The sequence below is a fragment of the Hippocampus bargibanti genome, linkage group LG14 (assembly GCF_051943395.1).
Source record: "Hippocampus bargibanti isolate YZ-2025 linkage group LG14, ASM5194339v1, whole genome shotgun sequence".
Taxonomy (NCBI): domain Eukaryota; kingdom Metazoa; phylum Chordata; class Actinopteri; order Syngnathiformes; family Syngnathidae; genus Hippocampus; species Hippocampus bargibanti.
The window spans coordinates 16550655-16574053 of NC_142747.1; the positions used below are offsets into that span (position 1 = coordinate 16550655).

The 23399-nt window shown below is 39.9% G+C and overlaps 3 protein-coding genes across 10 annotated transcripts in view; 2 read left to right on the forward strand and 1 right to left on the reverse strand.

The window, feature by feature from the left end:
- Positions 1–964: 964 nt before the first annotated feature.
- dnajc30b (DnaJ heat shock protein family (Hsp40) member C30b) lies at positions 965–6363 on the reverse strand. Its single transcript, XM_089013878.1, has one exon. It carries the CDS (start codon positions 6357–6359, stop codon positions 5316–5318), a length of 1044 nt encoding a protein of 347 aa, XP_088870004.1. The 5' UTR covers positions 6360–6363; the 3' UTR covers positions 965–5315.
- A 1142-nt stretch (positions 6364–7505) lies between these two features.
- bud23 (BUD23 rRNA methyltransferase and ribosome maturation factor) lies at positions 7506–13826 on the forward strand. The gene is made up of 12 exons (XM_089013523.1): positions 7506–7659; positions 7824–7861; positions 8329–8424; positions 8544–8626; positions 9631–9727; positions 9815–9911; positions 10651–10701; positions 10797–10882; positions 10956–11001; positions 12049–12110; positions 13565–13654; positions 13735–13826. The coding sequence occupies exons 1-12, from the start codon at positions 7615–7617 to the stop codon at positions 13787–13789; spliced, it is 846 nt and encodes a 281-aa protein (XP_088869649.1). The 5' UTR covers positions 7506–7614; the 3' UTR covers positions 13790–13826.
- Positions 13827–16197: 2371 nt separating this feature from the next.
- The window catches only part of stx1a (syntaxin 1A (brain)), a 45711-nt gene continuing 38509 nt past the window's right edge, over positions 16198–23399 (forward strand). For 4 of the 8 annotated variants that reach the window (XR_016117246.1, XR_016117245.1, XM_089014583.1 and 1 more), the window contains exon 1: positions 16200–16650. Coding sequence is in view for 5 of the 8 variants with exons in the window: in XM_089014583.1 (XP_088870709.1) it covers positions 16621–16650 (30 nt within the window). In the remaining 3 variants the exon portion in view is untranslated. Of the gene's footprint in view, positions 16651–23399 lie in introns of all 8 variants that reach the window. The other 4 variants (XR_016117244.1, XM_089014584.1, XM_089014582.1 and 1 more) reach the window with 2 other exon arrangements.

Consider the following 23399-nt stretch of genomic DNA (forward strand, 5'->3'; position numbering starts at 1 on the left):
ACAAAAGAAGTAATTAGAACAAAAGAAGTAATCAGATTAGCTTCAAGTAGACTACTCCCTGAAGCTAATCAGACCAAAATAAGTAATCAGAACAAAAATGTAATCGGAACAAAGGAAGTAATCAGATTAGTTTCAAGGAGACTACTCCCTGGAGATAATCAGAACAAAATAAGTAATCACAACAAAATAAGTAATCAGAAAGCTAATGAGAACAAAATAAATAATCAGAACAAAAAAGTAATCGGAACAAAAGAAGTAATCAGAACAAAAGATGTAATCCCATTATCTTCAAGTAGACTACTCCCTGAAGCTAATTAGAACAAAATAAGTAATCAGAAAGCTAATGAGAACAAAAGAAGTCATCAGAACAAAAACGTAATCGGAACAAAAGAAGTAATCAGACCAAAAGAAGTAATTGGAACAAATGAAGTAATCAGATTATCTTCAAGGAGACTACTCCCTGAAGCTAATCACAACAAAATAAGTAATCAGAAAACTAATCAGAACAAAATAAGTAAGCAGAACAAAAAAAGTAATCGGAACAAAAGAAGTAATCAGAACAAAAAAGTAATCAGTAAGTAGACTACTCCCTTAAGCTAATAAGAACAAAGTACGTCATAAGAACAAAATAAGTAATCAGAAAGCTAATCATAACAAAAGAAGTAATCAAAACAAAAGTAATCACAACAAAAAAAGTAAGCAGATTAGTTTAAGGGTAGTCTACTGCTCCCCCAAACTTAGAGCAGGAACCTATCAGATCAGGGGTCCGGCACAGCCACCTCCGTCCATCAAGGATATAGGGTCAGAGTTACCTGCACAACTTTAGTTCGCTGACGAAGCTCTTCGGATGAGGAACCGAAATGTCCGACATCTTCAAAGAAGTACAGCTGACGGCTGAAGAAACCTTTTCGCCAGTTGACTCAATTGACTTTTTTTTTGCGTATAAAATAATGAAATGTTTGGGTTGTTTTTTTTTGTGCATAAAAATGTATTGATCGTCCCCTTTGTGCCCCTTAATTGTGTTATTTTTGACCATAGTAGTTGTGGGAAATTGGACATTTAGAATGTGAGGCTTTTTCGTTTTATTTTGTTTTGGATAACAAACACTATATACTTTTTTGACATTATAATTTTGTATTTTTATTTTTGAATGTGTGACGCCCCATAAATAATCAACATTAGTGTTTTATGGGGAGCACATTGGAGGAGTGATGAGCACATCTTCCACACACTTCGGAAGTTCAGGGTGCCAACATTACCCTCGTGAGGATAAAGCGGATACAAGAAAATAGACGGATAGATTTTTAACATTTCCAACAAAATAGATATGCATTATATATTTAAAGACATATTTGTATTATAAAAAAACCACCGTACAATATAACTATTATTTATTCTTCTGAACTGTCATCTGAATCTATTGCTTTTGTTTATTTCTCTTTTTTTTTCTTCTTCCAGAAAGTCACCCATTGAGTGCCGCCATATAAACGTTATGGATATCAGTGACACGTGATGATGATATCAGTCAGCCGAAAAAAAGGTAATTCAAACTTAACTCAATGACACCGACAGGTATTTTTTTGATACCAAAAGGCAAAAAAAAGTGGCATCTATTGGAGATGAGGTGTGTAATTACAGTGATACCTTGGCTTACGAACTTTCCGTTTTACCAACGTTACATTTATGAAAATTTTACCTTGGCATACGAACGTGTTTCGTACACGGAGCTGCCTCAGTGAGTGATGTGTCGTTCGCGTACGAGCCCGTTCTTCTAACAACAAAATGGCAGCCGACTGTTTTTGTCCTCTATTCCCCGCCCCCAGTCTTCGGTTAAATCCACGTGATTGGTCACGAACGCAGCAGGGGGGGGGGGGGGATAAACGGGCAGACGACAGTGAGAGAGTTTCAACTTTGATAGTTCAAAGGCAGAGTGTAGACTGTAAGGTTAAAATATCCCATCAATCAGGCTCTACAAACAACCCGCACATTTGATGCAAAAAGCTATCAACCCAGCTAAACAGAACACAATTGATGAGGAACTAGATAAAATTATCGCAGAGAAAGCTCCTACAAGGGATCATTCCTCAATATGGTGAAAGAAGAAGGTTACGTTCTTCATCAAGTCTTTAATGCAGAGGAAACCGGCCACTCCATTCCATCAAGCCATCAACGACCATCACAAAGTTAAATAAATTTACTTTGTTATACAGTACAGTTTATTTCTTTCATTATAATGCCATAGTACATTTATTATACATAAAATAAGCTATATTTTGTGTAGTTTTAAGTCATGCCTACATGTCACGTGATGGCACTCCAGCATTTATTGGGGCAGGGGGGGGGGGGGGCAGAGTTGTGGGAAAGGATGGCCATGCTTGACTGTACAGCATTATTATAATAATAACTAATACATTTCATTTATCAGCGTCTTTCAAAATTATCATGGTCACTTTACAATCACAGGATCGGTTTTTCTGTGGGTGAGCAACGGCAGCCACACGCGCCAGCGTTCACTCAACTCAACTCAAATAGAAAGTTAGCTAGCTGGCTAATGGATAACTAATAGATAGCTAACTAGCTCGTTAGACAGTTAATCGATTGCAAATAGATAGCGAGCTAGGTAGCCAGCAACGGTGACCCGTTTTTTTTTCCGAGACGACGCGCAAGATCAAGTTAGCTAGCTAATAGATAACAAATAATACATTTAATTTCTAAGCGCCTTTCAAAATTCTCAAGGTCAGTTTACAATCACAGGATCAGTTTTTCTGTAGGTGAGCAACGGCTGCTACATGCGCCAGCGTTCACTCAACCCTGTTTGGTTAAAATATTACAGGCTAATATTAGCATTTTACGGTTATCTTTAAAATTGTAAATACTTATTTCCTTCAACCCGGAATAACTCAAATAGATAGAAAGTTAGCTCGCTAGCTAACGGATAACTAATAGATAGCTAGCTAAATAGTTAGCTAATAGATTGAAAATAGATAGCTAGCTAGGTAGGTAGCCAGCAACGTTTTTTTCCCGAGACGACGCATTAGCTTTGCAGTTTGCTTTAAATCATCAAAATATGTCATAGAAAAGCATTATTACTAATATGACTTTTTTTATTTTATTAAAAAGGAACATTCAAGCCAAACACGCCAAAGTATACACCTTTTTGCAATCTAGTCCATTTTAATTCATCTCCAAGCGTCAAGCGTGGCCATCACACAGCATTTTCCACAACAGCTGAGGAGGTTAATGTGCCAACTCGCGTCCTATTTTTGGAACATATTTATTATTCCTAAACTGTTGTGAATGACTTTTCCTCTCCTATTGATTCTTGTCTTTGTGCAAGGAACCCCCCCGTCACACATAAACACACACGTCTACTCATGCCCTCAACATTTCATTATTTAGCAAAACAAGCATTTTTTTTTTACCTGTGCAGTTGTTGCTCCCCTTTTATTTTCGTAAAACAAAAATTCTAAGTCAGTTTATTTCTGTTGACTGAGTTTTGACGAGTCTGTGCAATTTTGTACAAAGTGATGTTATTGACATACTACTTTATATTTCTGTGAATAAAATGTGAACAAAATCATTGGATTTTTGTCTACATTTGCTAATGTATAGCTTATATTGCAGAAAGTTGAGTATCAGGTCGATATGAGCCATTCGAGATGGTCTGCTGCCCTCTCCAGGCCAAACGTGACATAATAATAATAAGAAGAAGAAGAAGAAGAAGGATAACTTTTTCTGTGGGTGAGCAACGGCAGCCACATGCACCAGCGTTCACTCAACCCGGAATAACTCAAATAGGTAGAAAGTTAGCTAGCTGGCTAGTGTATAACTAATAGATAGATAGCTATCTAGTTAGACAGCTTATAGATCGCAATTAGATAGCTAGCTAGGTAGCCAGCAACGGTGACACATTTTTTTTTCCGAGATGACGCGCAAAATCAAGTAAGCTAGCTAGCTAATAGATAACAAATAATAATAATTTCATTTATTAATGCCTTTCAAAACTCTCAAGGTCACTTTTCAGTCACAATATAGGTTTTAACTCAATTACATAGAAAGCCAGCTAGCTAGATAGATACAGTAGATAGCTAGCTAGATAGCCAGTGAACTAGCTAGGTAGCTAGTAGATAGCAAAAAAAAAAAAAAGTGCTAGCTTGGTAGCCAGCTACTGTAGATAGCCAGCTAGATAGCTAGCTAGATATGACTGTCTTTGTGATGTCATATTTTGTTATTTTGACTTCAAGATGGCCTTGACATGAACGTTTGGGTCTTAACTCAGCACTTTATTCCGTCAAAGATTGCAGCAACATTTTACAGTTGTAAGGAAAGGTGCCTTCTTACTCAAAATAGAATAGAGGGCCGTGTGTAATTAGTTTGAATGCAGATAACTCATAAAATGTATCAGGATGTGCGTTACATCCCTGAAGGATCTACTGAACGTTACACACCATTACATTTTCGAACCATCACTTTGGCCTGAAAATACAATTGATTTGTCATAGGGTATTCATTTAGTAATGAAAATTGTATTTCTTATGTGCAGACGCTCCCCTACTTACGAACATTCAAGTTACGAACATTTTTGTAGTAACATATGTAGTATTCTCTCCAGTTGTAGATGTACATATCTTTATAGAGCATATATTTTATTGTGTTTATTTTTCAGTACAAACCAATACAGGTTACAAGCCTTATACATACTTATATAAACCTTAAACATACATTCCATACAAAATATATTACTGAAGCAACTTACGAACGAATTCACTTTACAAACGATCTCTTTCGTAAGTTGGGGAGCGTCTGTATTCAAGAATTTGTTTTTCAATTATGTATAATTAAACATTTTCATCACAACTGCTGCACAACACAAGGTATTATGAATGAATGAATGTCTCTCTGTGTCTTTGTTTTGTCATATTGTCTCTGTCCTGTCATATTATTTGTTATTTAGTTTTTTTTTGTTCTTTTGACTTCAAGACGGCGCCGCGAGAGTGGCTGCCTTTCCAGCAGCTCATGTATTTCGTTTTTCTACTTTCATTCCTTTCATCACTTTGCTGCTGTGAAATGTAAATTTCTCCACTGTGAGACTAATAAAGGCATATCCAATCCAATCCAATTATGGAGTGCACTTGACTATGCCGAGTCGCTCAAAAAAATAAATAAAAGAATAGTATGTTGTGATTCCAAATATGTCCATCCTCAAATGAACATTTTGCCTCTTTGTCTCCGAACCCAAATAGAAAATACACAAACTGAGAAAAAGTGTTCTTGTCGTGTCTGAATATGCGGTCTAGATGTCACTCGATTGTCTTTCAGGGCTTGACGCTCAACCAAATCATGCACGCAGCCAACAGCAGCAACCCCATCGTGCCCTCGATCATCCTTCTCTGCTTCCACTTTTCCATCTTCTCCTTATGCGCCTCGACTTCGCGCTGCCTTCGGGCTCTCAGTTCTTGCTCCCTCTGCAGCTGCTCGCCGTAGTGAGCCTGGTAAAAGGCGTCAAAGTCGTACATGGGCCTTCCTCTCGTACGGGAGAAACTTCTGGAGGTGGTTTGTTGCTGCTGTGTTGATCCCGAGGATCTGCTTGAGGTCTCTTTAGAGGGGGGTCTTCCTGTACCGTGGACATCCATCATGCTGAGGATACCCCGGTCGTACTTCCTTCTCAGACTTTTGTTGCCCAGTACCGTGTATGCCTCGCTGATTTCAGTAAAGCGCAGCACGGCTTCTGTGCTCCCGGGGTTTTTGTCCGGGTGGAAGATAAATGACTGCTTATAGTAGGCACTCTTGATTTGGGACTGCGTAGCATTTGGGGACACTTTGAGGATGTCATAATAGGCCGTCCTGTTTCTGTACAGTGGGTTATCTTTAACGTCTTTCTTCCAGCAGTAGCTTCTGGATTTAAAAGTGTCAGAATGTCTTTTCTCTGATGTCCGCACTCGGATGAGGATGCAGAAAGCTCGAAGCTGCTGAGATGATGTGAGAAGAGGATTCGGGGAGGCGGAAACAGCTCCTCTGCTCTTTGATGACCTCCGTGGTCCAACCAATGAACTGGGATAAAACTCTCCAGCATGAACTAATCCTGTAAAACGAGGTGACTTCTGGTTCAAACTAATGTCAGTTATTCGATGACTCCTTGCCATTTGTCTGACTTCTGTTATGGGTCCTACTGCCGTGCTTTTTAGCCAAACGTCGCCTTTGTTCCCCGTAGAAATATATTTATTCGGATTTGCAATAAAGGTGCATTTTCTACGCCAAGTTTCGGAAGCTTCTTCGGAGCAAACTGGTCGACTTTGGCCGTACCTGAAGCTGGACAACCGGCAGACTCCGCTGCCCAGCTTGTGGGCGACCTCCGCCATTTCCCTCGGTACACGTCACCCAGAATGAAAACAGTAAAGTTCCGTTGACGTCACATCACAGTGGACCAATGAGAATCAATGAGAGGAGGAAGAAATGATTGTGCTTGACCAATCACACAACAGATACAGCTTCGCCCATTTAAGCATTTTAATGATGTGGGAAGACTCACAAAATACGTATCAAACTTTGTAGTTAAGATAACATCAACGATGTGCTTTAATTCGATGACATATTTTAGCAATTTTAAATCAACTATTTGGTAGGAGCTACTTAATATAAAACGAAAAACCAATTATGTAATTCGGATTGGACATAGCAAGATTAGAGTAGGAATACTGTACTTCCTTTCAGCCTCACCCGTTGTGTCCAGAACAAATTATTATATATTAATTTTAATGCTTCCACCAGCAGTGCAGAAGTTGTCGTTTTGATTCAAGCAATATTTAAGCCTAAACCGAGGTCTCCCAACAATAATGACGCTTCTAACTTGTGCCGTCGCGTCCGCAGTGGGTTGAAAAAATATAATAATAATAATAATAATCATCATCATCATCATCATCACCATCATCCTCATCATCATAATAATAATAATAATAATAATAATAATGTGTAAATATGTTCTTATTCTTATTCTTATTTTGAATGTTGCTGTACCGATGAACATTTTGTGTTTGGGAGTCTTTTACTGAGCGAGTTGCTTGTTCTGTAGCCACAAAGGGACATAAGTCTTCTTGTGCCGGTCCCAAGCCCGGATAAATACAGAGGGTTGTGTCAGGAAGGTCATCCGACGTAAAAGCTTGGCCAAAACAAAAATGCGGACCAAACCTCTAAAGATGGAGGACACTGATTTGCTGTGGCGACCCCTTGAAGGGAAAAGCCGAAAGGAAAAGAAGATAATAATAATCATAACAATCACAATAATAATCATAACAATCATAATAATAATACTTTTTATTCATATGTGCCTTTAAAGTTCTCAATGACACTTTACTAACACAAACCAGGGACATAAATAAAACCTCAGATGAAATTATAAATAAAAACAAGCAATAAAACTACACAGAGAATGCGATATTAAAATCTCCAATAGATGGCGATATGCATGAGTTTTGCCTAGAATTCATCTTGTAATTCACCGAAGAAGAGCTTCACACGTATGATCAACAGTATCAGTCCACATGTTTCATCCACTCAGCTTTTTATTTGAGTAGTTAACTATATTCACCTCTTTTCTTCGGTGACGAACGAATCACTATGAGTTCCTGTCGACGACCGGAGCATAAAGCTCCTCCAGATGTGGTTAGTGCTTGTTTTTATGTTTGTAGCATCTCAGCTAATAGCAGCTTCAATGTAAACTGGATGCTTTGCTAGCTTGTTTTCAGCCTCACTTCAAGCAATGCATAATTAAAAGCAACATGAGATTTTAGTTTTATCTTTTAACACTATTTGTTTTACCTCTACAGTTTTACAACGAAGAGGTTGCCAAGAAATACTCCCAGAAGTAAGTCTCGTTGCTCATTAAAACTGTCCCAGCTTTTTTAAATTAATCAAATTCAAACTAGAAAGTACGTGTCAGTTTTGGCTGATGAAATTTGAATGAGGTTTAAATTGACAAAGTTTTTCGTAGCTTCCATTTTGAAAGTATGTAATGATGTGCTGCATTTGCAATTGTGCACATCACACATTGTTCCAAAAAAAGTTTTTAGAATTTCTTCATTTGGATGTGGATTTGTGGTCTCGCAATGGAGAAATTTACATTTCACTGCAGCAAAGTTTTGAAAGAAAGACGAAATTTCCCCATTGTGGAACGAATAAAGGTTTTCTGATTCTGAATGGACTCCAAGCTAAATGTTGAAAGCAAACACGACCCTTTCACCCATTAAAATATTCATTTTGCTTCTCTTGAAAAAGCCATTCTTTTGATTAAAGTCTTTTAAGAGGATGTTTTCCCCCCAAATTCTTTGTCAGCTCACGTATGATCGAAATTCAGACTCAGATGTCGGAGAGAGCCGTGGAGCTTTTGAACCTTCCAGAGGGTCAGCCGTGCTATCTGCTTGATGTGGGGTGAGCCAATGAATCTGTACTTGCATTCACCCTCAAATATGCCCTTCTTTAAATGTGTGTGTATATGTTTGAACTGCAAAGCACTCAAGGGTCTTATTATATTTATTTTCTCCTCCTAGGTGTGGTTCGGGGCTGAGTGGCGACTATCTGACGGAGGAAGGACACTACTGGGTGGGAGTCGACATCAGTACAGCAATGCTTGGTTAGTTTGAGCATTATTGTCTGCTCCATTAAAGGACAACCGACACCTTCGGACAAGTTGCGTCCATAACATGTAAAATCCCTTCAAATGACTTCTACTGAGCGTATTTTGCAAAGATTCCACCGCATATAGCTATAGTTTACGTTTTAAGACTCGCGCTGAATATTCAGGAAGGCTTGTTTTCGATGTGTTGATGACGATGCCCTAAGTAACGTCACGTCTGGAACGCTCCTGACCGAGAAAGCGACACACAATTGACTTTGTTTGGTCTGAAAATATTGTGTTGATCCGTGTTAATGGCGAAATTTGAATGAAAAACACATAAATAACGCGATGGACTACTATTTGATACTAGTTGATACAAATTCACACCGGACAAATCAGCCCATTTCCAACGGAGCGTGTGCGCCATCTTGTTCATTTTCTGGGACGCTACATTGGAGTCCAGACGGCTCAAATTGATACGGAAGGACTTCTTTAATTGATTTCAAGCACTTATGATTTCCTCTTCGGAACTATTTGAATCATAATCATAACTGGATGAGTAACAAGAAAGTAGCTTCTCCGAATCTGAAGTCTCTGAAGCCATTGTTTTGAATCTGGAGCAAGGCAAAACGCACTGGCGTGACGTCACGATCTGGGGGCGGGACTTTCTGAAAATCGCCAGTTTTCGAGCTCATTTTGTGGCAGTTTTGGGACACTTTAAGTCATTTTTATTGGTGTTTTGCATTTGACTAAAAATAATCATGTGCATGTTTTGGGTATTTTAGATGCTATATGTTTTTCTGATGTCAGTTAGGAAACAAAAAATGGTGTCGGTTGTCCTTTCAGGTGATTGTGTTGATTCAAACTACCGGCCAAGCTTTTTTCAAGACGCAGCTGGCTGATGCAAAAGTGCCATTAATTTTGAATATAATCACCTTTGTATATATACCTATGTATATCGGAACAAAATTGGTGCGACTGCAAAGACACATTATCTGTTTGTGTGTGATCTGTCTCAGATGTGGCACAGGACCGAGAGGTGGAAGGAGATCTTCTATTAGGAGACATGGGTCAAGGGATGCCTTTCCGACCGGGAACTTTTGACGGCTGCGTTAGGTACTGAATCTAGTACATTTATTTTTCTCAAATTTGATATAGAATCTTTTAGTTGAATGAATGAACCTTGTTTTTGTTCCCTATCAGTATTTCAGCTCTTCAGTGGCTTTGCAACGCTGACAAGCGCGCACACAGTCCCCCAAAGAGACTTTATACTTTCTTTAGTACTCTCTATTCTTCTTTGGTAAGTTGTATTCAGACTGTTAATATCTGTACACAAGTTTTTTTTGTTCAGTCGTGCCATTTCATCTGTCCATACTATTCAATATACAGTGAGACCTCAACTTACGAACTTAATTGGTTCCCAGACAGGGTGTGTAAGGCGAAAAGTGTGTATCTAAAAAAAAAAATCCCATAGGAAACCATTAAAATGGCAATAATTCTTTCCCGGGTTTCCATAAAATATACTTTTCAACTAAATAAGCCTTAAAACTACACACACCATACCTTATTCTATGTATAATAAATGTGCTATTGTATTGTAATGAAATAAATACCCTGCATTGTATCATAAAGTCACTTTATTTACATTTGTATGGTCATTTATGGCTTGATGGAATGGCGTTGGAGGTCGAAGGTCAAAGGGAATTGCTGTTTGGAAAGAGAGGCGCATTACATGAGGACTGTAATTAAAGAAATAAACTGTGCTGTAAAATAAAGTTTTATTTACCTTTTTGATGGTCGTTGATGGCTTATGGAAGGAGAGTCACCTCCCATGAGGACTGTTGGTAACTTAACCTCTGGTGTTGTTCGGTCGTGTGCTTCCGCCGAAGATCACTCCGCCAGCCGTGGTGGGTGTGTATTATGAAAATAGTGCTTATTATAAGGTTTAATGTTCATAAATTTGACGTTTGTAAGACAAAAAGTTTGTAAGTTGAGGTCTCACTGTATTATCATGACATTATTTGTTCTCCACCTTTCAGTCAAGAGGCTCCCGGGCTATTTTTCAACTCTATCCCGAGAACTCAGAGCAGGTAAACAAGACCACAAAATGTCCTCCGATGAGGAATTATGTACATGCCCGCCGCCGTGTCATTCATCCTCCTCACTTGTTTTCATCTCCCGCCAGTTGGAACTGATTACGTCACAGGCCATGAGGGCGGGCTTCAGCGGAGGCATGGTAGTGGACTACCCCAACAGCACCAAGGCCAAGAAGTCTGTAGATCACTTCATGGTAGCGGTATTTATGTGGCAGTTGCCATTGTTGCTCATTGTGCTTTTTTTCCAGGTTCTTTTTGTGTCTGTTTGCTGGCGTGACAGGCGTCCTACCTCAGGTAAATTTTGATTGGATTGCATTTACCCTTATTAGTCTCGCAGTGGAGGAATTTACATTTCACAGCACCAAAGTTATGAAAGGAAGGAAATAATGAAGAAAAAAACAACATACAGGAGCTGCTGGAAAGGCAGCCACTGTTGCGGCGCCATCTTGAAGTCAAACGAACAAAGCAAAAAATTGCTACAAATGAAAGAAGTTGAACTAGCTGCTGAATTGAATTTTGCAATTAATTTCAGTTTATATGTTTGGGAAATGTATTTATTATAATAATTATAATAATAATAATACATTTCATTTCTAAGCTCTCAAGGTCACTTTACAGTTACGGGATCAGTTTTTTTTTCTGTGGGTGAGCAGTGGCAGCCACACGCGCCAGCGTTCACTGAACCCCAAAGTAACTCAAATAGATAGAAAACTAGCTAGCTAATAGATAGAAAGCCAGCCAGCTAAACAGCTAATAGATAGCTATTAGATATCTAGCCAAATAGCTAGCGATATAGCTAGGTAGATAGCTAGCCAGATAGCCAGCAAGCTAGACAGCTAATAGATAGCGTTCACTCAACCCCAAAGTAACTCAAATGGATAGAAAGCTAGCTAGCTAATAGATAGGAAGCTAGCTAGCTAATAGATAGAAAGCTAGATAACTATTAAGCTAATAGCCAGCTAGATAGCCAGTCAGCTAAACAGCTAATAGATAGCTATTAGATAGCTCGCCAGATAGCCAGCCAGCTAGACAGCGAATGGATAGCGTTCACTCAACCCCAAAGTAACTCAAATAGATAGAAAGCTAGCTATCTAATAGCTCGAAAGCTAGCAAGCTAATACATAGCTAATAGATAGCTAGCTAGATAGCTATTCAGCTAATTAGCCAGCCAGGGTACACTGCTTGCAGTAAAAATATGATTAGAGATAGAGGAGTAACTAAGTAGAGAATAGTATACACGGCCAGTGGGTTTGTTAAAAAAAATCTTGGAACATTTCCTTATCGTCCAGTCGTATTTCAAACTCCTAACAATATGTATAACTGCTACTTTACAAATTTCAGGGTTTGGGCTGCGAACCATGCAACAAGAACGTCCCCAACCAGGTCCAGTATTCAGGACAAAGGTAAGAAGATGAAAGTGTTGTTGACACACAGGCAATAACCTGCTAATCACATTAGTCTGTTTGATGAAACCCTGAAAGCCTCCAATCTTCTTCTTCTCTTTTTTTTTATGATGTTAAGATGCCACCTCGGGCTAAATGTGCTCCCAATAAAAGCTCGTTTGATTTGCCTTTTTTTCCACAGCAGGTTCCTGGGTGAATGCAATTGACCAGATAATGAGCTTGCCGTGTTTGTATGGGTGTGTGTATGTGTGTTGAAATATGACCTTCCCATATTTCGCAACGTCCAGTTTGGTGAGTCTGTGACAGTTCTGGGGAGACAAAAAAAGTGTACCGACATGGAAACGCAAAATGCCTCTCACTTCACATTTGCACTTCATGTTTACATAAGTGTGCATGAGAGTTTTGAAAGGTGGTTATAAATTAAATGTATTATTATTATGTCATAGTAAATACGGTTTACGAAAATACAGTGTAAATTAGAATAACAAAATGACATTCCAGTAATTGTTAAAAAAAATAGCACAAAATGAAATAGAAATAAAATACAATGCATGATATGAGAAATATGCTACACCGGCTTGGATCAAGAATAAATACAATACAGACACCCCCCAATTTATGAACAAGATAGGTTCCGAACAGTCGTTCGTAAGGTGAATTTGTTTGTGTTATATTTTGTATGGAATGTATGTTTAGGTTAATTCCTAAATTATATGGGCCCGGAGTTAAATGAGCTTGAAATGAGCGTGGCTGTCCAAAATACAATGCAATACATATATACAGACGCTTCCCAACTTACGAACGGTTGTTTGTAAGATGAATTTGTTCGTAAGTTGATTCAGTGCTGTACTTTTTATGGAATGTATGTTTAAGGTTTATATAAATATGTTTAAGGCTTGGATAAGTAACCTGTAACCTTAGACTCTCTTTCATCAGAAAAAAAGTTAATTCCTAAATTATATGGGTCTGGAGTTAAATGAGCTTGAAATGAGGCCGGCTGTACAAAAGGCCATGCAATACATATATACAGACGTTCCCAACTTACGAACGAGATACGGTTGTTCATAAGGTGAATTCGTTTGTAAGTTGATTCAGTGCTATATTTTATTAATTAGAAAACTAGCTAAATATGAATATGTACTATGATTATTATTTATTTGTTTCTTTATTTTTGTGACTGCATCTTTTTCGGTCTACAATGTCTCCCAGCATGTCCATTATGAGTACCCATGAGGAAGGGGTTGCACCCGGTCTCGGCTTTAAGTGTGGGTCAGGTTCAGTTGTACCTGAACTCATGATGCCAGCAGGCCAAGAGAAAAGCGCAAAAAAAAAGGTTATCGTCCTGCCTGACGCGAAACCCCAGACAGGCCGGTTTTCCTGCCTTTTACAGGAAAATAATATACCGCACCTAACAAACAAGTAATCACCTGATTCTGTCACCCCCCTTCACAAAGATGCCGATTCAAAAACATGAAGGGAAAATCAGCAAAGAAGAGCCGAGATTGGATTCTGGAAAAAAAGGAGAGGAGGCGTCGACAAGGACGGTATGGGCAGCGGTGGATTTGTATTCTGTCCGTACAGTCTTTGTACGCACTCAAATGATTCAAATGATGTTGTCCTACAGGGAAGTGCGGGCTGACACCAAATACACAGGACGTCAGAGAAGACCTAATTTCTAGCTGTGATTCAGGAAACTGGGCCTTCATTACACACACACACACACACACACACACACACACACACACACACACACACACACACACACACACACACACACACACACACACACACACACATTCCTGTTTTAATGATTTTGTGAGGTCCGGATAACTCCAGATAAGTAGTGAGGACCACCGTTGCTGATAAGTTTAGAGAAGAACTAGTGTTACATTTGAACACTAAATATCACCCCATTTCCCACTTCAACTTCTTTAAAAACAAAGCAATAAAAAGTTGACTTGAAACTGAAATAACAGCAGCAGTGAGATTTCAGAATGGTACATTCAAAGTCCTCACCCCTGTTGTGAATTTGGTTAAAATATCGTTTTACTTTTTGTGGTATGTATGAACTTTTTCCTCATTAGCCACGCGCACACACACATAAACACACACAGTGAGTAAAAAAGTGTGTGTATCCAAGTGAAATGAAAATACACACCCAAAAATCATTTTGGGTGATTTTGTGAGGACCTCTCTGAAACTTTAACAGATGCATATATAGACCCTCTAGAAGCCTTTAGAATGAAAAACTTGTAAGGATCGGCCAAAATGTCCTCACTACGTATGGTATAAAATGTTAGCGGTCCTCACAAGACTACTCATACAAACATGCACACACACACACAGAGTCGACACTGAATGGATTTTATTCTTTTTAATGGGATCCAATCATGGTTGTCTCATTTTTAGTGACTACACATATGAGCACTAATATGCCATCATGTTCATCTAAGCTCCATGGACCTTTTTCATCCTCTTTTTGTGACTCAAATCAAACTAGAATTAAATGTCTGTTGCATTCCCTGGGGGAAATCCAGTGGATGCAATATTATGTATACATGTACAAATTAAATCAAATATGATGTCATGAACCTTTTGGCAATTTTTATTTGGGCAAGTGTTGCAGTGAAACAATATCAAGAAGTCCAAGATGGCGCCCGAGTAGGCATTTTTGCCAGCACCTTTTTTGATTGGGAGGAATATCAGTGCCATTTCACTGTCATCGTTGGACATTTCTGGGCCGATCGTCCTTTTTTGCACCTGTAATGGGCAGCATTTTTACAGACCCCTTTTGTTCAGCGGAAAGGTTGGTGCTGTTGGACAGTCTGGAACTGGATGGATGGCTTGAGGAGCCTTCAATGAGAAGAAAGGAGCTTTTTGTCGCGGCTTGGAATTGAAGCGGATTTACGTGGCAGGGGATGTGAGAATCTCTTTTGTCAATGGATGCTACAGGCTCATGTTTGCTTTCAACATTTAGCTTGTAGCAGACGTGCACATTTCACCATGACTTCCCTGATCCACTGGTGAAAAGGAGGCTTTGATCCTCTCGTCTTTCATCTAGAACTGCTTCATACAACAAAGAGGGTGCAGAAAGTGTTTAAGATTGAATGACTGTGTCTTCTGTCTTATATTATTTGTTTTTGTTTTATGTTTTTGTTTTTTTGGTTGTTTTAACTTCAAGATGGCGCCGCAAGAGTGGCTGCCTTTACGACAGGTATTTGTCTTTCTACCTCTTCCTATCCTTTTACTTTTATCACTTTGCTGCTGTGAAATGTAAATTTCTCAACTGCAGGACTATTAATGGCTAATCCAATGAGAGCTCTCATTTAAAACTACAACTACAAAACATTCTATTTATAATGTCAACTGTTGAGTATAAAACAAAAATATATTTCATTTATATCTTCACATTTTACCACTTTCCATAGAAAATGTGTAATTTTCCATTTTGCAAAAAAGGAATTAGCTGCGGAACAGTTCACATTAATAATTTTTAATTTGAAACAGATTATTTTCTTACAGACAGTGTATTGTAGGTGTTCAAATACCTGACATGTTTCGGCGTATACTTCCGTCTTCGTCAGAGAGTCACTCTGACGAAGGCGGAAGTATACGCCAAAACGTCAGGTATTTGAACACCTACAATACACTGTAAGAAAAGAATTTGTTTTAAATTAGATATCAAGTGGACAGGATGAATTTAATACAACTAGTTCACATTTATGGCAGTAATGGCTTTGAACGTTCATTACTTAAGGCACAAATTTAATACGCGCACACACAGAGTAGGCCCTCGTCACTGGTGAGCTATTTTTAGGCGGACCCTGCAGGCACAAGTTGATGTCACCTGTGCTTGTTTGGCTCTATGTTATTGGCTGAACACCAGTCGAGGTTGTTCCTTTTGTCTGTCCCGAATTAGCAAGGATACACTCCAGCTCACCTACAAACATTACAGACAAACCTCAGTTCACAAAACAAAAAACAATTATACATGAATCAATTGATATTTGGACTTTTCGCCACTTGCCGTGCCCGCAGTGGCCTGACAGGGGGCGCCATGCACCCGCACCTAATGCAAACAAACCACCTGGGCGTAACTGTGAGAGCCTTCGATCGACATTCAATTTCTACCGAAAAAGCGGCAGCAAAGCAGACGCCCCCTGTTTTCCTTTGCTGCTCTGTCTCGCTATCCTTCCCTGCCTTCTTTTCTCCCAAGTGGATTCTGACACTTGCAGTCAACAGGTTCTCCCCAAAAGCCGAGTCCATTGGGCGCGATCGAGGAGGAAGTTGACGGGCGTGGAATGGGTTAACGACGTCGGTCCAATCAACCCGTCATCGGAACCGCGATCGAGGAGGCACAAGGAGGAGGGGAGAGGGTTAGTTGGGAAGGGGCGAGGGAGCATCGATTCCTGGTGAAGCCGTCTTCCGCGCACCCTCAGACCGCTATTTGGCGTGTGCACATCCGCTCCATCATCATCACCGCCACTATTACAATCCCGAAAAACCCACAATGAAGGACCGCATCCAAGAACTTCGACATGTAAGTTGTCTTTTTGCAGTTTTTTAAAATGCAAATTGGTTGAGAACGTAAAAAGTACAGAATGCCACGCGCACGGTGCGTTTACGCAGCAACAGTTGTATGTAACCAATCTGTATTAATTTCACGCAGGCAGTCTGAAAGCACTGCGAACATTTTGACTTGTTTTAATCTGTCTTGCACAATTTATCCCGTCGCGGTGGAGTTTCTTTGTCAATTCCCTCCTTGGCCAAAGTGTACCTCGGTTGATTTATTCACAACGTCTGCATGCAAGTGTGTGGTTTCATTGATCCGCGTAATTACGCCCGACAATTGGTCCCAGGTTGCTCGTTTGACCCGTTAAATGTCCTCATTGAGCCTCACGGGCGCCCGCCTTAAAGGACATAATTTGTAAAATGACTTCAAATGACTTCTACTGGGCGTATTTTAATAAGATTCCACCGCATATAGATATATTTTACGTTTTAAGACTCGCGCTGAACATTCAGGAAGTCTTGTTTTTGAGTTGGTGACGAGTCCTCACGTGACGTCAGAAAAGGACCGTCTCCTGACGTAAAAAAGACGCATTGTAGCGTCTTTCCATCACGTCAATGTATTTTGCTGTACTGTTTTTTTGAAACCGTGTGTTACATCCAAAAGCCGCCAGCAGAGGGAGTCCAAGCTCCATGGAAATCATTTATCAGCCTGTGGAAACGGGCTGATTCATTCCTCACAGTTCGGTGGCCATTTTGTTGCCTCTCTTTGGGTGAGAAATCCCCTCCCCCCCGCCCGTTTGCCTCAAAATGACACTGAATAAATTCTTTAATCAATTGCAAACATGTATGCTTTCCTCTTCAGAACTATTTGAATCATACTCATAACTGGATGTGTAGCAAGAAAGCATATTATCCGAATGTATGTATGTGTGTGTGTGTGTGTGTGTGTGTGTGTATACAGTATGTGTATATATGTATACAGTATGTGTATATACATATATATGTATACAGTATGTGTATATACCTGTATACAGTATGTGTATATACCTGGATATATATGTATACAGTATGTGTATATAGTATATACACATACTGTATACATATATACAGGTATATACTATATACCTGTATATATATATGTATACAGTATGTATATGTGTGTGTGTGTGTGTGTGTGTGTGTGTGTGTGTGTGTGTGTGTGTGTGTGTGTGTGTGTGTGTGTGTGTGTGTGTGTGTGTGTGTATATATATACACACATACACATACTGTATACATGTATACACATACTGTATACATATACACACACATATATATACACACACACATACATATATATATTGTGTTTTGCATTGTGTTGTAGCATAAAGCTAGCAGACTTTTTGAAAACAAAGTAGGGTGACTTCAATCAATAAACAACAAGCAATTAGATTTGGATTTGTTTATCCCCCTTCCACCTTCAAGTGACAATAAAAGTAAAACGTGATTTAGAAAACATAATCTGCTAAACTGCTGCTTGTTAAATTCACAATGCTATCTCGTGATTGTTATGCCAATTCCGACTAAAGACAAAAGAGTCATCCAGGTGACAACTCATGTCCTGAAAGACTCAATTTGAGTCATTTATAAATCGAGATTGCCACAGTAGTATTAATGGGTGTCCAACTCTTCTTTAGAGAAACTCTCATCTGGGTAGCAAGCTGTGTTGAACACAAGTAATCATAAAAAAGATAAAGCACGGCTTCCAGGCTGTGCTTTGAACACCCATGATAAATAATAACAAAGAACAGCAGCTTTGATGCAAGTAGTGTGTATGTGTGTGTGTGTGTGTGTGTGTGTGTGTGTGTGTGTGTGTGTGTGTGTTTGCGCGCATTAGTGTGGTGAAGCGGCCATTGTTAAATCTACACAATTGGCAGTTAAGCTGGAGACGAAGAGGGAAACAATTTAAAGGCTGTGCAGTTTTCAGTGGAGGATATTGCAACGAATTGGCCTCCAGGGAGACAACACTGCTCTGCCAACCGTGTGTGTGTGTGTGTGTGTGCGTGTGTGTGTGTGTGTGTGTGTGTGTGTGTGTGTGTGTGTGTGTGTGTGTGTGCGTGTGTGTGTGTGCGCGCATTTGAGAGGTAACCTTCCTTCGATATCGCTTAGTCAATTTTCTTTTCCTGGACTCGACCTCTGTGTATGTGACCAGTCAAGTTCTGTGTACTTGACTGGTACTCGTAAGAGGGAGCATATAACCCCTACTTTGGTATCACTTCACTGGCTCCCTATACATTTTATTAAAAAAATCGTATTTGTTTTTAAATTTTTAAATGGTCTCGCTCTTCCTTACCACTCCGAGCTCATCCACTTTCTACTATCTTTGTGACTGCTTTATTTCCTGTATATGATAGTTGACCGTGTTAAGCGCTTTGTTACAGCTTCAACTGTTGTTAAAGCGCCATATAAATCAATATTTATTGTATTGTAAAATGCTTTTCAAGGATGCATGAATTAAGATAAGCGAGGTAGCTAGATTCAAAGAGCATGCGTTCATTTTCATCAATTTGCCACTCGCAATTGCCAATAACTCTTCAAGCTTTCCTTTTGCGACCCAAGTGCTGCTTTTGTGAGCCAAGCTCGGTGTTGTTATTATAATAGCCACGTGTTTACAAATCCACACACGTGTGCCGCCATGGCAGGAAATTGTCTTTTTGCTGCTATTTGCTCGAGGATGCGGCTTCTTCTCCACTCGTCCTCCAATTTTTTTTAAACGCCTCGTAGCTCCCAGTCTCAATAACCAAGTCCAGGATGCGCCGTCACCTGGACCCCTTGACCCCTACTCCCTCTCTGGACTGCCAGTGGCTTGGTGACAGATGGTGCCAATACTGATGTGATTGTCAGCTTTTATCAGGCTGCTAAAGCTAAAGTTGATGAGCTTATTTGAGATTTCACCACAGGGATCACCATCCGTCATGTAGGCAATATTCTCGCCGCACCTGCAATAGATCATCACTCCTCATTTTCTGCTTTGGGAAGAAGAACGCGTCATTTATTTCTCCTGCGCATTTTCTCTTTCGGCATGACGGCTTCCACGGCGATTGTTCTTTGTTTTTGAACTTTGAATGGGTGATTTATCAAAAGGCTGTCAAGTCTACTTTGGTTTCCTGCTTTGTGTGTGTGGCCTTGTTGTCATTGTTAGCTCAGGCGACTCGTCGTGTATACTCGCGGTCAGCGCATGTTTGGAGTCAGAGTGACACATTAACTAATAGCCTGAATGTGACGCGGATACCTTTGACCTTGCATGTGGGCGGGTCTAACCTTATCCACCCAACCACGGGGATTTTTCCAAAATAGATCTAATTGATATTGATATGTTTAGAAAATGCGATTTTAAATCTTGGCGTTTTCGTGTTTATCATGTTTGTTCAAGTCATTATAAGTGCCTTGCACGCTGGGTCCTAGAGGACAGTAATTTCATCTGTGCTGTATGCCATGCATACAGTGAGACCTCAAATTACGAACTTAATTGGTTCCCAGACAGAGTGTGTAAGGCGAAAAGTGTGTATCTCCAAAAAAAATTCCCATAAGAAACCATTAAAATGGGGATAATCTGTTCCCGGGTTTTCATAAAATATACTTTTCAACTAAATATGCCTTAAAACTACACACAACATACCTTATTATATGTATAATAAATGTGCTGTTGTATTGTAATGAAAGAAATACACTGCATTGTGTCATAAAGGCACTTTATTTACATTTGTGATGGTCATTTATGGCTTGATGGAATGGCGTTGGAGATCGAAGGTCAAAGGGAATTGCTGTTTGGAAAGAGAGGCACATTACATGAGGACTTTAATTAAAGAAATAAACTGTGCTGTAAAATAAAGTTTTATTTACCTTTTTGATAGTCGTTGATGGCTTATGGAAGAAGAGTCACCTTCCATAAGGACTGTTGGTAACTTCTGGTGCTGTTCGGTCGTGTGCTTCCGCCGAAGATCACTCCGCCAGCCGTGGTGGGTGTGTATTATGAAAATAGTGCTTATTATGAGTTTAATTTTCAGAAATTTGATGTTTGTAAGACGAAAAGTTTGTAAGATAAGGTGTTTGTAAGTTGAGGTCTCACTGTATTAGCATATTTGACAATAAAGCTGACTGACTTTAAATAGGTTGGTTTTGAGATGGGATTTGAAGGCGGGAAGAAAATCGATGTTACGAATGTTGGGAGGAAGTGAGTTCCAGAGTTTGGGGGCAGAGCAGCTGAAAGCCCTGTCCCCCATCGTGCTGAGACGGGCAGGAGGGGGTGGAGGGAGGAAGAGGATCTGAGGGAATGAGATGGAATAGAAATTTGAAGAAGGTCAGATCAGTCAGCGGGGGCAAGGTTATGGATAGCTTTAAATGTATAAAGAAAAATTTTAAAGTTGATTCTATATTCGACCGGGAACCAGTGGACCTCTTGGAGGACGGTGGTGATGTGGTGAAAGGATGAGGTTCTGGTGACGTTCCGGGCTGAAGAATTCTGGATGAGTTTAAGTTATTATTGAAGGCGTGCCCCCACAGACACAATCACATGCGCGTCAACGACAAATCAAAAATCGCAAGTCATTCCACCCCAGCCGCCTCACAAGTTACCCTAGCTTGCAACCACCCTTGATCAACACAGTGCACTCGTAAATCCACCGATGAGCGTTTGACCAGTGGAAGAATGATGAGAAGGCATCACCAATAGGACGCCTTTCCCTATACAGTATTATCTATGAACCGTGAGGCATTTCTGCATTCACTTCAATGCATTATTCATCAAGTGCGATAGCTATTGTAATTGCATCAGTGAGCCATGAAATCACGTGGAATGAGACCAATGCTCCATCCCACCCAAAGATCTGTATTATGCAAATGATATTCGCATTGATAGTCCATATTTACCGACTGGCCCGCTGAGTGCCGGTATGTGGTGCCATTTTTAGATCCCCCCCCCTCCTCTTCTCAATAAAACCACTTTGCTACGTTGATTTCTTTGCAATGATCCATCATGCGTGTCTCGTATGGATACAGGAAACTGCATCCGATGAAAGTCCTTGAAATAAATGAACATCGTTGTGTAATGAGCAACCGCATTCCAGTTGCCGTTTCGGCTACTTTGGGAGCATCTTGCGAGAGAATGCAGACTGCTTTTTATTGCTGATGAATAGACTGAATGAATTGACTTCAAGATGACGCCGCGAGAGTGGCTGCCTTTCCAGCAGCTCCTGTATTTTGTTTTTCTACTTCTTCCTTTCCTTTCCTCTTCTTTTCATAATTTTGCTGCTGTGAAATGTAAATTTCTCCACTGCGAGACTAACTACAAAAGGTAAATACAATAAATCCATTGCATGCATTCATAAGATCCAAAATATGGCTTGTAAAATATCAAAAGTTCCTAAAAAGAAAAGTGATCGCAAATAATTCCCTCAAAGTGAATTACGGTCATACCTCGGTTTACGAACCCCTTGGCTTACGAACTTTTCGGTTTACGAACGTAACATTCATGAAAATTTTACCTTGGCATACAAACTATTTTTCGGGATACACACTAAGCTGCCACAATGAGTGATGTGTCGTTCGCGAACGAGCCCGTTCTTCTAAAAACAAAATGGCATCTGACTGTTTTTGTCCTCTATTCCCTGCCCCCAGTCTTCAGTTAAAGCCACATGATTGGTCAAGAACGCAGCAGTGAAGAGGGTGGGTGGGTTAAACATTAAAGAGACAGGCAGACGACAGTGAACGAGTTTCAACTTTGATAGTAGAGTGTAGACTGCAAGGTTAAAATAACCCATCAATCAGGCTCCACATACAACCCGCACAAGCCATCTGTACAAAATGTTTAAAATGTAATGACTGTGTGTTTTGCGTTGTCATATTTAGTTTTTGTTGTCGTTGTTTTGACTTCAAGATGGCGCCGCGAGAGTGCCTGCGTTTACAGGAGGTTCTGTATTTTTTTTCTACTTCTTCCTTTCCTTTCCTCTTTTATCACTTTGCTGCTGTGAAATGTAAATATCTCCACTGCGAGACTTAATAAAGGCTAATCCAATCCAACCCAATCCAAATGTTGCTCTACAATTCAAAAAAAATAGACAGGCCACAGAGATAAAAGCTCTCATATCGTGTTCACAGTAAAATTTCAGGTCTCTTTCAGTCTGATCATCCCAAATAAGTGACTGTAAAAGGCACGGAGAGAGAACGGGAGTCCATAAGAATTTAGCATCACCGGCTTCCTTCACCATAGACAAGCATGCCAGCCAACATCATCGAATTGTTTTAATACCCAAACCCGTCGGCTAATTACGCATTAATGAGCTAGAATGAGAATAACCATGCGCTCCGATGACAGGCTCGAGCCCCCCCCCCCCCCTGGGGTGGAGGCGCGTTATCTTTGCGAGAATTGGCAGCTGCTGCCAAGATTTCAGCACGGAATTGATTTTCTTTGAGGCTGCCAGTGGCTTTTCAAGTTTGAATGTAATTTTGCAGTACATCATCTGTCGATTGTATCCATGTGGCTTTTTTTAGACTCCTTTACTTGGCTGATGAGGCCGTTGAAGGTCAAGATGTGATGTCAGAGCGATGAAATTGGATCTTTACAACCCTCGGTACATCTGCGCAATTTAATGAGCGCAATGGTTATGATACAGTCCAGTTGTGCAGTGCTGCACAATATGACTACTGTGATGATGATGATGATGATGATGATGAGGACTACCTCTGGTGGCAACGTCAATCAAAATGGCGCAAAGGAGCAAATCGAATGTCGTCTAAATTTAG

Coding starts and splice junctions, on each gene's coding strand:
- dnajc30b (XM_089013878.1), bottom strand. CDS start 6,359: ATGGCGGAGGTCGCCCACAAGCTGGGCAGCGGAGTCTGCCGGTTGTCC.
- bud23 (XM_089013523.1), top strand. CDS start 7,615: ATGAGTTCCTGTCGACGACCGGAGCATAAAGCTCCTCCAGATGTG. Junction 9,728..9,814: donor ACTTTTGACGGCTGCGTTAG/GTACTGAATCTA, acceptor GTTCCCTATCAG/TATTTCAGCTCTTCAGTGGC. Junction 13,655..13,734: donor AGGAGGCGTCGACAAGGACG/GTATGGGCAGCG, acceptor GTTGTCCTACAG/GGAAGTGCGGGCTGACACCA.